Source organism: Metopolophium dirhodum, chromosome 1 (assembly GCF_019925205.1).
Source record: "Metopolophium dirhodum isolate CAU chromosome 1, ASM1992520v1, whole genome shotgun sequence".
NCBI lineage: Eukaryota > Metazoa > Arthropoda > Insecta > Hemiptera > Aphididae > Metopolophium > Metopolophium dirhodum.
The window spans coordinates 122,833,235-122,852,014 of record NC_083560.1 but is presented as its reverse complement, the minus strand read 5'-3'; the positions used below and the strand labels follow the sequence as shown (position 1 = coordinate 122,852,014).

The 18,780-nt window shown below is 29.0% G+C and overlaps 1 protein-coding gene across 1 annotated transcript; it reads right to left on the bottom strand.

Annotated features, from left to right (window-relative positions):
* Positions 1 to 2,688: 2,688 nt before the first annotated feature.
* Positions 2,689 to 9,005, bottom strand: LOC132936159 (ATP-dependent RNA helicase vasa-like). The gene is made up of 9 exons (XM_061002850.1): positions 8,808 to 9,005; positions 4,945 to 5,600; positions 4,637 to 4,858; positions 4,395 to 4,571; positions 4,091 to 4,289; positions 3,809 to 4,009; positions 3,576 to 3,748; positions 3,427 to 3,519; positions 2,689 to 2,964 (listed from the first exon to the last, which is right to left on the bottom strand). The coding sequence occupies exons 2-9, from the start codon at positions 5,590 to 5,592 to the stop codon at positions 2,938 to 2,940; spliced, it is 1,740 nt and encodes a 579-aa protein (XP_060858833.1). The 5' UTR covers positions 5,593 to 5,600; positions 8,808 to 9,005; the 3' UTR covers positions 2,689 to 2,937.
* Positions 9,006 to 18,780: the final 9,775 nt, after the last annotated feature.

Sequence of the window (18,780 nt, the reverse complement as noted above, 5' to 3'; positions counted from 1 at the left end):
TTTGTAACATGGTTTTAAGATACCTCCTATACAGAGGCGCAACTAGATCGTTAATCGTGTGAACAACATAGGCGCACATATGGAGGTGCTAGGCTTCAAATTAACTTCAAAAAAATGCTTAGATTTTCTTCAACAGTATCTATTCTGATAGAAAAATGAATCTAGTTGGTACTTTGGGGGGTCAAAAGTGAAAATTTCCTTCAAAAGCGCCGTGAAAAGTAAAAGAAAAATTAAGGAAAAACGGGAACTTTTACGCAAAATCTGTTTTTAAGAAAATCGTTTTGGGTTTTTGGCGCAACTCTAAAACAAATGACCGTAGGTACATTCAATTTTGACTAAATGTTTATATTAGCATTTTCTATACACCATCAAATTTTGAAAATATTTTTACACTTTTAAACTGTAGACTGACATTGTCAGTTTTCAATTTTTTTAGTTTTTTTTCTATAAATATATATATCAAATATATATCAATACAATTTTATTTGTTTGGTAAAAAAACGTGAAAATTTAATGCAAGGCTCCTGATATATTGTTACAATAGCATTTGAAAAATATTAAAAATACATAGGCAACATTTTTTTATAAGCATTTAAAGTTTGAATTTTGACAAAATTTATCAAAATTAAAATGTAATAATTATTTTGTAGTTTCAATTTTTTTTAGTTTTATATTTCTATGAATGTCAATCAATTGAACGGATATTTTCTGTTTCAAATTTAATTTGTTGGGTAAAAAAGCTTGAAAATTTAATACAAGGCTCCACGTAAAAAGGTTGTATATAAATACTTTATTAACAATATTTTTTTTTTTTTAATATTTATTAGAATATAAACAATCTACACATGTAAGTACAATAAGCTTATGTGCTAAGAGAAAAATGGCATGAAAAATTGAGTAAGAAGCCGCCCACTGACGACACTTAGCATAAATTATTTATATATATGTTTTGTTTTATTTTTATTTTTTTTGCAATATGTTGAGGTTAAAATGAATATATACATGTAATGAACCTAGTATATTTAAAATTTATAATTGTATTAGGTCACGACACCATTTCCTTTTAGCCTGCGCCTTGGATTCCCTGGAAGGGTTAGAGAGGAGAGGTTTTTAATAAGAGGATTTTGGTGGGATAGAAGTCGTGTGCGGAAGCGCAAGTAAAATGATTGAGCTTCTTCATTGATGGTTTTTAAGATTCACAATATAATATCATCAAATATACTTAGTAATATCACATAATATCATATAAGCTGACTGACCGTTTTCCCTCAAAATCTTTTTCTTATACAATGAAATTATATCATAGAATTCAAATTTAACACCATCCATTACATTGACCCACTTGTAACCTACTGTAGAGCAGAGCGACACCCACTTGCCCACCTTTTTTAGTTCTGATATCGAAAAAATAAAAATTACGTTGCAAATTAATGTTCTCTTTATATTGTGGAAATTTGGTTGCTTAGCTTGGACTACAACCTGAGTGATTCTTACCCCTAGAAAAACAGTTTTAGCTATGTCTTACAAGTGCGTAACATAGCACATTTTACGCTCAGCTGAACAAGTGTAACCCCGTCTAGTTTAGTTTAGTTTTTCCATTTAGTTATAAAATTAGAGTGATCTCTTATAAAAATCTAAAGGTAAGATTATTATCTAGAAAACCTCAAGGGTTTTTTTATTATATTTTAATTTTAAAGCGAGTTATGAGTATTTTAAGATGTACGTACAAACAATTTACAATTTTAAAATACTTATAACTCGCTTTAAAATTAAAATATAATAAAAACCCCATGAGGTTGTCTAGATAATAATCTTGCCTTTAGATTTTTATAAGAGGTCAATTCATTCTAATTTTCAAACTATTAGGAGCCGTGTATTATATTTTCACGCTTTTTGATCAAAAAAAAATAAACATTTATTGATATATAATATTATATAAAAAAAAAAAAATCAACATAAGAAAATCGCTACACGAGAAATCGAGTGAATATCCAATGATGTTAAAATTTGAACTTCAGACCCTCATAAAAATTTAATTTGACTTACCGGTAAATATTTTTTTTGTTGATAAAGGTAGACAAACTTATGAAGAATCTTGTATTAAATTATCAAAAATCTTAGTTAGATAAAAATTTTTATGAATTTTTAACTCAATATAATTTGCACATTTTTGTGGTTTTTACGTAATTTGTCAAAATTTGAACTAAATGCTTATAAAAAAAAATTGTGAATGTATCTTTAATATTTTTGAACTGCTGTTGTAAGGATATATTAGGAGCCTCATATTAAATTTCAAGCTTGTTGACTCGAATAAACTTATAGCGAATAAAATTAATAATTTAAATCTGACTGTTGCCGCAAACTGCAGAGGTATAATTCTTATTCAGAATAGAGCTAATATATCATCTTCTTCATGTGTAGTAGGTACTTGTTAACAAAAAGGTATACATTACATTATTCTATCCAGTTTTCATTGGTTGATTATTTTTTGATAAAAGTGAAAATTCTTAGTCTTAAAAAATAATAGATGGTAAAATCAATAACTATTTGAACATATAACTGAATTTCATCACTTTATACAGATATTTAAATATATTTTAAGTTGTATACACACAGAATTTGTTAAAATTGAAAGGGCATCACAAAATGAATAAGCAAAATATATGTAATAAATCAAAAATAACCCAATGTTAATATTATTATAACTGTTATGTATTTCAAAATAAAGATAAAGTTAATTATTAATCTTAACATTTCAACATAATAAACAAAAGTAATATGTATACAACATGATAAGAGCATAACATAAATAATAATAAAACCAATTTTAAGTTGTACAAAAATTTAATAACTATGGACCTTAAAATAGTCAAACCTAATTTAATCAGTCCATGTTTAGGTCATTTAAATAAATAATAATCCAATGTACCAACTGATTCACCATCCATCATCGTCAGCAGCTTGCTGTAAACAAACAAAAAAAAAATTAAAATAATTGCATTACAGATAACTTAATTTAGACAATATTTAATATTAACACCATGTAGGCACACATTTGTTTCACTCTCTGACATGCGCGCACTAACATAGCAATTAGATAAGCAAAACTAATTTATAAGCATTTTTAAATCATAATTAAAAATCATGCTTAGAACTTACATGGAAATTAAAAATTATAAAATAGCCAGGTAGGTACACAGGTAATGTTTTATAAACTGAAGGTTAATAATAGGCGAATTCATCTCTAAATAATAAGTAATAACACGGGGACACAGGGGTCGGTTATGATAAACATAAATTTGGTATGTGTACGTTGGTCAAAGAAAACAAAATACTCAAATTTCATTTTAAAACATACTTAGCAGTTTATATGGAAATAATTAGTAATTCAATCAAGAAAAAAGTACATATATAAAATATATTTACCGTAGTCACTCTTACATCACTGCATTCATTGCTACTTCCACCATAGAAATCGCCACCTGCACCATCCAAAAATGACGGTACTTCTTGTTCAGCCTAAAAACCAACAATATATTAGAGTACACCAGTAGAAAGTTTTAAAATATACAGACCTGTTTTAGAATCCTAACAAGTTCCGATGACAAGTTACTATCACTAGTGCTATCATAAAACGAAACTGCTCTACCAGAATTACCCAGTCTTCCCGTTCGGCCTATTCTATGGACATACTCATCAATAGAGCTAGGCATATCAAAATTAATGACGCAATTAACACCTTTAATATCTGAAAAAAAATTAAAAAATATATTTAATGAACAAAACAAAAGATTTAGAATTTACAAACCCAGGCCTCTAGCAGCAACTGCAGTGGCAACCAAAATTTTCATTCTATTATTCTTAAAATCTCTTAATGCTTGTTCTCTCTCTGGTTGTTCACGATCACCATGAATACTAGTCGTAGGATAGTCTTTTTCACTTAAGAACGCAGCAATAAAATCAGCATTTCTTTTCTGTTCCACAAAAACCATGGTTCCTTTACAATCACCTAAAGAATAACACCCACATATTAACAGTCAAGAAATATACAAATAATAATTTAGAAATAATGAAATAAATTAATAAAAACCTAATGAATCTAAAACTTTTATTAGTTCTTTCTTTTTTTCAAACTTGGTGACCTCTCTAATTTCTTGTTTAACATCTTTGCATGCTCCTCCAATTTCACCAACAGCGACAAATACATAGTTTGGCTTTAAATAGGCTTTTGATAACATTTGAATATCATCTGCTAACGTGGCAGAAAATAGAAGTGTTTGTCTGGTATTCTACAAATTAAATTAAAATACATTTACATTATGTGTAATACAAATTATTTAAATAAAGAAATAATTCTAAGTAAATTCATTGATAATTATAAAATTTATACTTACAACATCGACCATTGTTTCGTGGTTCAATATTTTCTCAATATCCGGCTTGAAACCCATATCTAACATTCTATCTGCTTCGTCCAACACAAAGAACCTCAAAGATTTAAATGATACGTATCCTCGACCCACAAAATCATTTAAACGCCCAGGTGTAGCTACTAATATATGAATACCATTCTGTAAATTAAAGAATATATAAAATATAAATTGAATATTTAAATAAAATTTGAATTAATATTTACAGCTAGTGTCCCCCTTTGATGTCCTGTTGCAGTGCCGCCATAGAGAATTGATTGTTTTACACAAGTACCATTTGTCAATTTAAATACAACATCACGAATTTGAATAGCTAATTCTCGAGTTGGTGACATAATGATACATTGAGGTTCACAGTAATCCCGATCAAAAACTAAATCTTGTGGTTGAGAAAGTAAAGTATGCACAATTGGCAAAACAAATGCAGCCTGTAAATTACCATTTATTAATTTAATATTCATTATAATATAATAATCATTTAATAAGCACTTAATAAGTTTTCATTATTACTCACAGTTTTACCAGAACCAGTTTGGGCAGTAGCCATCATATCTCGTCCACTAATAATAACAGGAATACAATACTTTTGAATCGGAGTAGGTGTGGTGTAATTGCATTTGACCAACTTTTCTATCAATACTTCACGCAAACCTGAACTCTTAAAGGATTCAATATGTTTTGGGACGTTATCACCACTAACTTTGACTTCGATATTTTCATATTTGTTGAAATTGCTTCCAACTCCAATTCCATAAACATCATTTTCATCAATTTCTGGAGGTATATATGTTGGTCTTGGTTTATCATTGATTGGTGCTTCTCCATCATCACCGCCAAAATTTCCATCATTTCCGTCACCACCATCTTCATCACCATTACTTCTATCCATATTTCGGCCTCCACCTCTGCCTCCTCTTCCTCTGCCACCTCGACCACCACGGCCGCGGGATCCACCATCGCGGTCTCCATCATCATTATTGCCCCATTCACTAGCACCACCACCTCCATTTCCCCAACTATCACCTTGTGAAGCTGAGTCAAAGTCATCATTGTTTCTATTATTGTAGCTCCCTCTGCCACGACCTCCTCCACGATTTCCACCACGGCCGCGGCCTCTCTGGTTCGAAGAACCCGATTCATCATCCCAACCACCGTCAGACATTATAAATCCTAAATAAAAATTGATTTATCGTTAAATATCATAATAATTGTAAAGAATAATAATAAAATAATACTTATAGATGAAATATAAATCAAAATCAAAACAAAGTATGATTATAACAATTTATAATTTTAAATAATTAATGTATAAGATGATGTTGTAACCACATGTTGTATCAGTCTTACACAAGTATGACTTAACAAACTTTTGTTCACCAGTTTCAATATAATCAATCTGTTTTATACAATATTTTAGTTTTTATGTGAGTTGTGTAAAATATGTAAATTTGAAAATGCTCATAATTCACTTAAAATTAAAATATTGTAAAAACCGATCAAGAACACAGATAATGTTCTTACAAATAATAGGTCCATTCACTGTAATATCTAAACTAGCAATACACTTTATAAATTGGTGAATGAAAATTTGATGTCATACTTGTGGAAGATAGATACAACACTATACGGGTACAAAGTCCTCTAAGTACTAGACAGTGTAGAACATTAAGTTATTCTAAAATGAAAATAAATTTATTAGATCACTGTGTCTAGCTAGTTACTGTGTAAGGATATACTCGTTTTTGATAAGTAATATTTATAAATTTATAATTTTAATGTACATTTCAAATTTTGAAAATCTTAGTATTTGTTTTTGTGAACTCAACATACATAATATCATTTTATATTCAGCTTCTTCATCAAAAATATTTTTAGCAGTTAACTATTTATTTATCATTCTATTAAAATATGCAAACGCTAGCAAGTTTGTTCCCTAGAGCCATGGAAAATATACTTTGTCGTTACAAAATTATACAAAATGTTCACATTAAGAACAAACCTTAAAGGCAACCAGTATGTGTAACAACAACTCAGATTCAAATGTATACCTTAACTTATTACTTTAAAGTATATTTAACAAAAAAATAAATGCATCCTGGACTAAAATATGACAAACCAGTATAACCACCACATCATGTAACATTTATTATTAAATTAATAGACAATATTCATATAACAAATTATACTTATTAATCAAATAATTATATTTGGGATATTTTCTATCAAAAAAATAACAGAATTCATAATGACAACCAACATGGGTTTGTGTACCTATTTGCATATGAACTTATTTAATGCATAAAGGTAACATAATATATATTGACATGATTCAGTATAATATGAAATTAAACTTTTCATAGTTAGTGGTATTTAGCACATTTATTGTTTTTAGGCAAAATAAATATATTTGTTTTAATTAGAGCATTGAATTTTAAAAGTTATTTATAATGTGTTGATAAGTGAGTACTCATTTTTAATGTTCATTAAAATTTTTTGGACAACTTAAAAATACATTTAATAATAAACAATACATAGGTAATCACAAAGTTGTATCTTGAAGTAGTATCAAAAAATTGTTTAATATAAGTTTATATATAAAAAAATATTTGTTACCTACTATAACGTCACAATAATAACATGATATGTGCATCGTGCATGGATTAGGTTATACAAAAAAAAGGTTAATTAAAAAGATCTTGAAAGCTATAAAATAATTATATTATGACCATGTTTTTCGTTTATGGACAAAGTGACAACTAAAGTTAATTGATATAATTACTTATAAACTTGTTAACTTATTTAAATATTGAGAAAAAACAAATCACTTTTATTGACCTTATATAGATCTAAATAACAACTTACTACATACCAAACAAAAAGCATTAGTTTAGTTCCAATAATATAAGATAACATTATTATACTAGTTTCATAGATAATTTATATAACAAATACATTTATAAAATAAGTTATTTTATAAAAGTAGGTATAATGATTAATTAATTTAAGTAAACTCAACTTCTAGACATGTAACTTTCTAATAGCGAACTCAAAAATAAGATGTTGTAAAGGATGGTTGAACACAAAGACCATGATAGAAATGAATTAAAAATGCATCTAATAAGTTCAATAGGTTATGGTTGAAATTGAAAATGTTTTAAAAATGTATTATTTTAATTTTAAATAAATTGATATAATCTTTAGTTAATTTAATTTAAAAAAAGATGTTTTCATATTATAGAATGTTTTGTGTTAACTTAATTTATAACCAGAGATGAACAATTTACTTTGTTCCAAATTGGCTATTTTTTTATATCTAAAATTCTAAAGCAGATATGTTATGTCCATATGCATAGTCACATAAGTCAGTTTATCATCAGTGTGTGATATCACAGAAGATAAAATTACATTTTTTAAAAATACTGCAAAATAATGCGATTACTGATTATTATCATTGATTAGATAATAATGAATAGTATAATATTTTCATCTAATCGTGTAGGTACCAGTCAAACAAAAACTATTTATCAATAAATGTAGGAACATAAATACTAGATTATGGGAGTATTGTGCGTGATTTTAGATCAATCAACACAATTAAAAAATGTTATTAAATGTTTAGTGAAAGAATATGGATTTTTGTTATGATTGCTAAATTTTATTATTAAGGTACTCTTATTGAAATTTTTTTTATTTGAAATAGAATACTAAAATAATTTTTAAAATCTGTACTAGAGTGCACAATAAATAAATGTTTAACTATATATAAGGGCGGGGAGACTTGAAGGCACTTCACATTAAATGCACCTAAAATTAATTTAGAAATAATAATCATTGTATTATTATATAATTTAATTTTACAATTATTTTTATCTATATTAAATATGATCAATTTTTACTCATCAAGCTATAAGGTAGGTAAAATGTTTGATTTCATCGATTTCATTATGAATTCGGGGTAGGTATACAAATTTGAAATTCCTAAGCACAACAAAAACACGTGATCCGAATATGACGGCCGGAATTTTAAGTTGCTATCGACCACGAATGTGAAAAAATTGTCTGAGCACAGGTTGTGGTGGTAATAAAAACCTATCATCGGGGATAATATGCCGGACGCCCAGTGCAAATAATACTACCAAACACTATTAATTAAAAATATGTAACAAGAATGGACAAACCTAATGGTTCGAGTAAGCCAAACACACACGAAACAGGAAAACACGTGACGACTCTTCAGTGTGGCGGTGAAGAGCCTATTAGTGAAAAGCGTGGTTTCCGAAAACGTGGTTTGGCGAACTCGAAAAAAATCGTAACAAGACGCCGTGTCCAAACGATGACAATTACAATAATAGGAAAGATTAAATCCAAAATACTTACGAGTCTAGGTGCAACGCAAACAAACGGAAAATAAAATCGGTCGTTCGGACTTGCAGCGCAGGAAAAACGTGGAAGCGGTCTGTAGAGCGTGGAACGAATGCCGGGCAGTAAAACTAGTAAAAGGGTGCGTGTCCGCGGAAGAGCCAAAACGAAATAACGGACTTGCGTTGAGTACCGTTAATCCGTTGACAAATTCATATCGGTAATAGGTGGGCGGGTGCGGGCGGTACGTCGGCGCGACTCGCCGGCACGGGGCGCGCACGATCGCCACCGGTGTGCACGGACTGTGCACCCGGGATCATGGAAAAGAAACCGTCGAAAGTTGTAAAGTGCAGCGGCGGTGGCGGTAAAATCCTATTATCTTGGCGGTGCCGCCGCACTGGCGGATCAGGTTAAAATACTGTGCCCGGCTGCGCTTTACCGCTGCAGTGATGCAGTGTGCGGGGAGCAAGCATCTTTAACGTTTTCGGTGTGGGTCTCCGTGACTTCGTCGCCGGCGTGTACATACTATTATTATTATTTTCCTACCCGAAGACGATAAGTTTGGTACTTTGGTGTGACGGTCAAATGACGGGTGGTGGGATGGGTGAGTGGTGGGCGGCGGTAACATTGATAATTCGATTGTCAATGATTATTATTATTGCCAACGGATATTTTTTCCCTCTTTGACGGCCTAACACAGTGACACGTTTCCACGTCGTCACGACCGTATTTTCGCGATACGACGTGATTGAACGTGAGATATTTTATACTTTTATACATTTTTTTTAACTATTATATTTGATTATTTATGCAAGTATGACAAGTCTCCGCTCAGAATCGTTTTTCTTATACAATGATTTATAATTGAATTCAAATATAACATTCATTATAATGTTATGCTCGACAACTACTGTACCCACTTGTCCACCTTTTTATATTTATAAAGGAAAATTCCGAAAATATTAAAATTATTTTTATATTAAACGACCAAACTAAAATGTAAAAGTTATAAGATATTCCAATAAGTTTCCAATAACACCGGGCTACACTAATAAGAAAAAATTACATAATTAACATTAGCCTTCCTCCTGATGTCCGGAGGGCGTGTATGTGAGAACTGAACAAATGCACTGTTTAGTAAACACAAACATTTAGTATAAAAATGTGCAAACTTACCAAGTCCACTGCCTATGAGTTGAGTTTTGGTAGGAACAGAGGTTAACGCGAGTAAAATTAAAAACGCACTGATTACTACTCGTTGAAAGTTATCTAAATTTATTGTAGTTCGCAGAACACGGTACCCAGGGACTAGCACTTAGCGGTGTGGGTGGTACACTTCATACTGATCACATCCAGATACGATCACACTGGTCAGAGAGTGGTAGCCTGGTGGCAGAATTAGGCTGCTTACGTCATGTATATGGTGCACTATATGTATCACACACCCTATACGTAAATACTAAATACGACGACTACAAACGATTTCTATTCTGAACATGCTGTTCAAAATACATTTGAGGCGATTGAATATTAGCTGTTTTGTTTGTCGTTTTAACGTTGGACACGGCGGGGCGCCGCGTAAACAGAGGGCATTGTGCTTCTAAGGATTGAATTATGATCTCTCTTTTGGACCTCAGATCCCTTTCGGCCGTCTGTGCTCTTTGACGACACGTATATATGAATACGAGTTATCCTCTTGATGCGTAATCCCATTATGTCAGTGTTGTACATACAGACATACTTTGTATTAGGGATGACCGTTCCCTGTACGTGACAATTGAGGTGTTATTTATTTTACTTGTTACAATGATATATGACTATATGATCATAGTAATAGTCAATATTATAAATTATAAATTATGTTTATATAATTATATTATATTATTGGTTTTTATTACCTTACGAAATATATATTATACATACTATATACATGTATAATATAATAATATAATATAATTATATTATGTATATTGATTTTTATGATTTTGTTATAGAGTGTGTATGTATATAACTATTATATTGACATATTGTAAGTTATTAAATTGACTAACATTTAAATTATTAAAGAGCGTAACAGTAACAAAAGAATACGAAATAAAATTTGTTTTACGAGTTATAGGAATATGGCTTACTGAAAGGGCTTACATTTTTAATGTAAATACCTACCCAGTTATGAGGATAATCTTAATTATATCCTTGAGAAACCCGATATTTATATTATTATTCATTAATTTGATAATTAGAACGATAGATAATAAGTGAAATATAAAAACTTAAAATTCATCATTGACCATTAAAATTAAATGCAATATCAAAAATTGGATTTATTACAAATTAGTGATTTTACTATAAAACCCTTCAGTAAGCCGTTTCTTGGAACGACCAAACTATATTTTTCAGAAAAAAAAATTGAAATCACGTTTGACATGTTTATACTGCGAGCGACGACCGTGCTTAATCACGATTTTATATTGCGTGGCATACCGCTATTTAAGTCACCGGGAGATACACTTGATACCGTGGGGCGTAGATGTTTTTAGTTTATAATTTACACTGATGTCACATTTTTTTTTTTACTCGGCGTTTATTTTTTTTTGTAAGACACGTGTTACTGATAAAACGAAATGAGCAATGTTACTTATTTGCATACAACAGACAATAGTTGTTGTCTCTGCCAATTTTCACAAATTGTACAGGATGTATAATATTATATATTTTTATATTACATATAAATGTATAAAAGAGTACATTTATATGTGTTTTGTATACTCAGCTATAGTAAAATGTGTAGGTACCTAATATATAAAAATCACACATGATCAGGTATTATAAAAACTACAGACGAAGACAAATATGTAATGCCCCACGTCCGCTTTATTCTTACGTTTTTGAAATATTTTTCGTGATCAAATAGAAACCATAGGTATAATTAGTAGTAGTATAGTTAGTTATAAGTATAATTTTCATCTGGGTGAATCGGTTTAAACATTAAACTTCAAAGGGATACGTTCTGTGAACGATCGATTGTGTACATCGCAATTTTAATGGGCCAGTGAGAGCCAATTGTAAATAAAAAAACATTTTGTTTATAATGCAGTTATAGTCACGATTAAATTTAATTAAAAAATGTAAAAGAAAATAGATAGTTTTAATTTACTTAAATTATCTGTATGTTCAAGTTTAATTGTTTTCAATAGTAATATACCTACTGCTTGAATATACTAGTTCAGTGCATATACTGTAGTACTGTACAATTACGTTTTTGTATAATAATCGTACCAATGTACCGACATAAAACGTTTGCTTAAAAACAAATACAGGTATATCGTATATAGCTAATGATATTTACCATAGGCAATAAAAATAATCATAACATTTGAATAAAAAAAAATTAAAAATTACAATTGAATTTTAAAAGTTTTATTAATATTTTAGGAAACCATTGAATAATTTATTTTTATTTTTTTTTGGTGTAGGGGGGGGTATTACTTGTTTTGGGGGTACTAAGGTAAGTTGCTAAGTTTATTGAAATATAGTAACCAAGTTAACGTACTAACACAGACAAATATGTTAATAATAAGTTTGACAATAGGTCAATTAATTACTCTTATACTTGAGTGAAAAATACTAAAATAATTTAGAATTCTTATAATAGTTGTATTAACATATTGTCTATGATAAATAAATTCCAATTTGTAATTTTACTCTACGTTTTCTTCGTACAAATATATATTTTTATAATTGCTTAATTACCATTATTTTTTCCCGTTATCATATCATTTTAAAAATAAAATAATAATAATATTTTTTTAAGCTAATGATAATTTATGATAACAATATTTTAAAATATAAAATAATTTTTGTATTGAGGGTCACATTTTAATATTAATGAAAATTAATTTTAATACTGTGTTCAGTTTGTCCACATCATAATATTAGCGGACTACTAAGGTTAGCTTATGATTGATTTTAATAATAATTAATACTAACTTTAAAATTAATAATTCAAACTAATGTAAAATCAATTTTCCAAGGCAAATTTTATTTTAAAACATTTTGAAATAGGTAGGTGTGTGAGGTACTACTATTTGAAATGTTCATAATATTAGTTTTTCAGCAAAATATCGAATAATAAGTATACACTATACAATATAGACAATGGACAAATAATATAGTACCTATAACCATAATCCAAGGTATTTATTATTTTGTTATTTACAAATTAAAATCGATTCAATTTTATTGTAGGACAATGCGTCGGCGTGTATATAATCTATTTATATTATCTATACAAAATAATAATATAACATTATTATTGAACATTATTAAAATAAATTAATGACAAAAATGAAAAAAAGTGTAGCCAATGTTTGTTATAAGTGTTTATAGTCTGACTGTCTGACTAGTGTGACTAGTTTTATTTGTTATAAGTTTGGATTTTATTACATATTTTATATGAAAATACTGATCAGAAAAATTTCAAGTTATTAAAAACTATAAAATTCTTTTGTAAATGTCAAAACTTTATAAGAAATAAGTACGTAACTTCATGTAAGTAATTGAATGTGAAATATATTAATACCCGTATGATCGTATATTCATTTTGAGAATGAACTACAGTCTACAATAGTAAGTAGTATAGGTAATTAGTAAGTTTGAGTGTTTGTAGTCTATAGTTATTATAAAATCAGGATTTTTTCAAACCAAGTGAACTATATAGTGAAATTATTATTATTATTATTATTATTATTATTATTGTTTTCAACTATGAAATGAAAATTATAAAATCGAATAAAGGTGTTTATTGAATTAAATTAATTAAAGTTCAGTGGCTTATTAAAATTTATAAGATTTCTAGGATTTCCAGTGTACCAATCTCTCTGTGGAATCTCTTGTTATAAATTAAGATTAAAATGTTTATTTTGTATAGGTATCAATTTTATGTTTTTATTTTAATCTTACATAATCTCATAGTCTACATTATTTAATTATTATTTACTTAATGTGTAGGTCTGTGGAATGCATTTTTTGAAACATTTCAAGAAAACAAATTTTTATTTTTATGATACATGAACGGATCACTCATATTATTTAGTTGTGTGTGTAAAATACCGCGATACAATAAATCTATAATTGAATAATACTAGTCTAGCCGTCGCAGACTGCAGTGGACAAAAATAAGTTCTTCGTCGTATAGCGTTATATTGTAATAGTATGCGTCGGAAATAATCGGCGTATTCGACACTATCGATGAAAATTCCTAACTCGTAATAAATTTAGTAGGTAGTTTACATACCCAAGCGCTTCTCACGAGTCACGACGTGCGACATCGTCATTTTAAATTTAAAAAAAGTTATTTAACAAAAATCATATTTCATATTATATTTCGTTTCTATAATAATATAGAATACAGTTCACTGAACTGAACTATATCGTCAGCACTATGTACATTGTTGAATTGTTACAGTATTGTGTTTTTGGAGCGGTCACTGCGCCACTGCGGTGATTTTGGGTACGACACTGCGGCGTCATGTTGGCCTTTCAGCTCTTTGTATTTTAGATTTTGAGCGGAGCGATGAATGTATTGATTTTACAAGGATGTATTTCTTTTTTATTTTTAGTCTTTGTGTCTGTGTGCAGGGCTGCATTTAATGTTACGCGCTTGTAAGACGGAGACAACAAACGTCGGTGTAGCTACTCTGTAACACTGTAGCGTCCTCTTAATACTTTTCCCAAATTTGTTGTGGTTCAAATGTTCAATGGACCTAGGTTATATATAATAATATGGCGTATTTTGCTATCGCCTGCGGCGTGCCTACTACAAAATTACAATAAATTATTAGTCGAAAAACTCGAGATACAGCATTTGTGAAATCTGTAATTACTGATTACTATTATTTCTTAATTCTTTTACAACTCAGTACTCAGCTCTGTTGATTATTTATTATATATTTGTTTTATAGCATTTAAATTATGACAGCAAAAAAAAAGTTAAGTGAATATCAAAACCGTAAACAAACTTAGTTAAAAGATAAAAACCTAGGCGCAAAATGTTTAAATGCGACACTGATAATTACTCAAATAATGCATCGATTTTCAACTTCAGTGTCTTTTCCGGTGGGAAAGTGAATCTAGTTGTGCATTGGGGAAGTCAAAAAGGGAAAATTAGAATTCCCAAGCGCCTGTTAAACAAAAAAAAAAATAAGGAAAAACGAGAATTATACGCAAACTTGGCTTTTGACAAAATTGATTTTGATTTTTATAAATTATTACCGTAGATACATACGATTTTCACTTCAAGTTTATATTAACATTTTATATACACTGTAAAGTTTTGAAAATATTTTGACTTTGGTTATTTATATTAAACATTGGTTATTCACTCAATTTCTCATGAAGGGATTGAAATTAAAATTTTTTTAGTTTTTTAATCTCTAAATGTCAATAAATTAAATTCGTTCGGTGAAAGTGCTTGAAAATGTAATATAAGGCTCCTTACACTTTGTTACAATATCAGTTCAAAAATATTAAAAATACATAGGCAAGATTTTTTTTTATGAGCATATAAAATTAAAATTTTGACAAAATTTATATTTTACAATATTGAATATTTACAAAATTATTTTGCAGTTAAAAATGTATAAAATGAACAATTTTTATAGCTAAGGATCAAAAATTTAAAACTAGGTTCCACGTAACCAAAAAATTTAAAAAGTTATATAGGTATACAAAATTTTTTTGTTTAGTTATTTGAATTTCAATTTTGGACAAAATTAGATATTTAAACGAAGAAAAACTATTTTAGTTTTATGTTATAATTTAAAAATATTATTCGTGAGTGCTTGAAAATTCCAAAGTATATTATTATGTACAAATAATATTTATTCAACTTACCGGATAATAATAATAATAATATAATATAATAATAATAATAATATTTAATAATAATATAAATATTATGTAAAATATCCTAAAACCGTATTATACCAATGAATTCAAATTTAACACCTTACATTCCAGACACCCACTTGTAACCTACTGTACAGCAGAGCAACATCTACTTACCCGCTTTTTTTTTGTTTGAAACGTGTTCTTCACTAAGCATTTAATGATTTTTTCATATTAAAAAATAAAAATATAATAATAAGTTTTACGTCTACACTGGTGTGACCCATTACGCGAGCTGAATGTTTTTGTGGAAATGTGGCATCGACGACAAAAAAAACTGATAACTGTCCCATTATATCGGAAGGCTTTATCTAGAATTCACAACAGTACAACACACACATAGTGTTATCCTGCACGTTTATCTTCCGCTATAGATATCCGTGGTAATAACTCACGGTGTATTATATACATAATATGTTAAGTGTTATGTATTTAATATTTAGCAGTGTGTGGTTGTTGCCAAAATCTACATGTTTAAATTGAATATCAATAGCTAGTTTATAGACTTCATATCAGGAAGGATTCAAAAAGCTTTGATTTCATTAACCAAATAGTCATCACTCATCATGTAGGAGTTGCATAATGTTGTACATTATACATATACGTCACAATATTCTTTCATATTATAATTTTATGTATCAAATTATTTTTTTATTATTTTCAGACTTGAGTAAGATTGATTTTGAATGTGCCTTGAACGCTTTGTTATAAATACGTACATTCACAATTTATTTATGTTTAGTGCATATTGCTTTTATTATAATTTGCAGCTATATTAATTAATATCTATTTTTCGGCTATAAAATATACACTATTAATATAATATAGGTACTAAGTATTAAGTCCCTAAGACAGTAAGACCCTAGTCCCTAACCATAATATAATAATTAGTAAATACTAAATAATATTAATATTTTTTCAAAATATGTATTTGGTCTCGTCGAGTGCCATATTTTGTAAATTCTGTTCCTCGCCATTTATATAAAATATAATATGTGTCATACAAGTATATATCTAATAACTATACACAAGCCCGGATTAAGATAATTTTTGGTCCGGGGCCAAGCAATTTTAGGGGCCCATAAACAATCAAAATATTCGTGACCCACAAACAAATATATTTCAGGGATAAAAAAAAATGTTACTATGTATAAAAATAGGTACATTATATTTAATTATTTAAATAATTTTTTATAAAATGTAAGTGTTTGAACAATGAACATAATATACACAATACATTTTAAATATTATTGTATGAATGTGTCCATTATTCTAGGTAATATTCAAAAGTTAACATCAAAAACAGATGTATAGCTCTATCTATAATACCTAGTAACAATGTTTCACCATCGATAATAAATACTATAGTATTTATTATCAATGGTTCACTTTCAATCGTCGTAAATTCGTAATCGACGGTATTCACTATACTCGGGTATTTCTATAAATGCCATTTCCTTACCATATTATCGTCCTGCTAAAAATAGACGACATTGTCGATATTACGATAGCATAATAATAATAATAATAATAATAAGTAATAACTAATAACATATCCATTATAGGAAACGTATTTTATTCAAATATTTCTGAGAGGACGTCACACCTCCATGTGTTGTCTCCGTCTTACACACGTACGACATGGACAAAACGCTATTACGCAGTTTGAGTAGAACTCGCTCAAATTTTGATGTGACAATATTTCTGAGGGCAAGTCGTTGCGTTTTTTTATTAAATTTAAATATTGAAAAGTTAAAGGTATTTTAAAAATGTTGATCTTTTTCTATTTCTAAACAATATATAATATATTGAACGTTATATTGGGTATAAAAAAAACGTGCTATCCGCCAGGGGCCTACTATTGTTTTATATCCATTGTGGGCCCGTGGCTCTGGCCTTCACTGCCCCACTGCCCTTAGGCCTTAATCGGGGCTTGACTATACAAGTACGTTTACATATCAGTGAAAAATAATAATATTGCAGTGTGAGTTAAATTAAAATTGTCCCATTAAATAAATTATGAACAGAGAATAATATTTGCTTATCGCATATCATGCAAATGCAATTTGTATCCTGTCTGATTTTTTTAACATAAACAGGTCAATCTTATGTTATTATTTATTACTAGTAAATTATTATAAATTATAATTATTGCACTATTAATTATGTTGAGTAAGTATGTTATTACTAGGGCTAGGATTTATATGCAATAACAAATTATAAAATATGCATTTTATTTACCAAAATATGCAAAAACCAATTTTTATTATTCCTAAAATATCATTATTTATTATAATTCATAATTTATTATTATTACTTATAACTTATTTATTAAATTAAATATTAGTTTATAAAATTACATTAAATATTAGATTATATTATTACATGCTACTATGATACGTTGTTACAGATTTTCAAATACGAACGACCGGGTAGAGCGATTTGAACGTAGAATAGATTTATTAACTAGTCTCCACATCACACCAGGTTATTGGAGCATATTTAAATGACGCGATTTGTATAAATAACTTATTACTTATTATTGAGTAAATACGGGATGCTGCCTGTAGTAACCTGTCGCTGTCACCGTTCGGTCGCTCTATACTTCTTTTACGACGAATGCACGTACGCGTCGTTGATACAGATTGGAAGAGGTTTGAATTTGACTAAGGCTGGGGCTATACACGGCGATATTCGCGGCGAAATTCGTCGAGCGATTTCGCGGCGAATTCCGCTGTCGTCGAAAACGTATATGATTAAATTGGGCTGGCTATACGAGTTCGCCGCGAATTAATCCGCCGCGATATTCGCGGTCGGCCGACGATTTTTTCCAAAACCGCCCAATCCATAAAACCGCAAAACCGTCTATTTATATTAACTTTTAATGATAGCGGCTATACGGGTATTTTGGTTTAACGAATTTCGCGGCGATTATTACTATAGTACGGTATTTTAATACAATATTATTGTAAATAGTATTATTGTAAAATCATAAATATCATAAACATAATAATATATTATTTCACCAGGTACGAAAAAAGTA

Excerpts from the sequence above, each read along its gene's own strand:
- LOC132936159 (XM_061002850.1), bottom strand. The coding sequence starts at position 5,592 with ATGTCTGACGGTGGTTGGGATGATGAATCGGGTTCTTCGAACCAGAGA. Across the intron at positions 3,520-3,575 it reads TTGTTAGGATTCTAAAACAG|GCTGAACAAGAAGTACCGTC; the intron begins GTCTGTATATTT and ends GTTGGTTTTTAG. Across the intron at positions 2,965-3,426 it reads GTGATGTAAGAGTGACTACG|CAAGCTGCTGACGATGATGG; the intron begins GTAAATATATTT and ends GTTTGTTTACAG.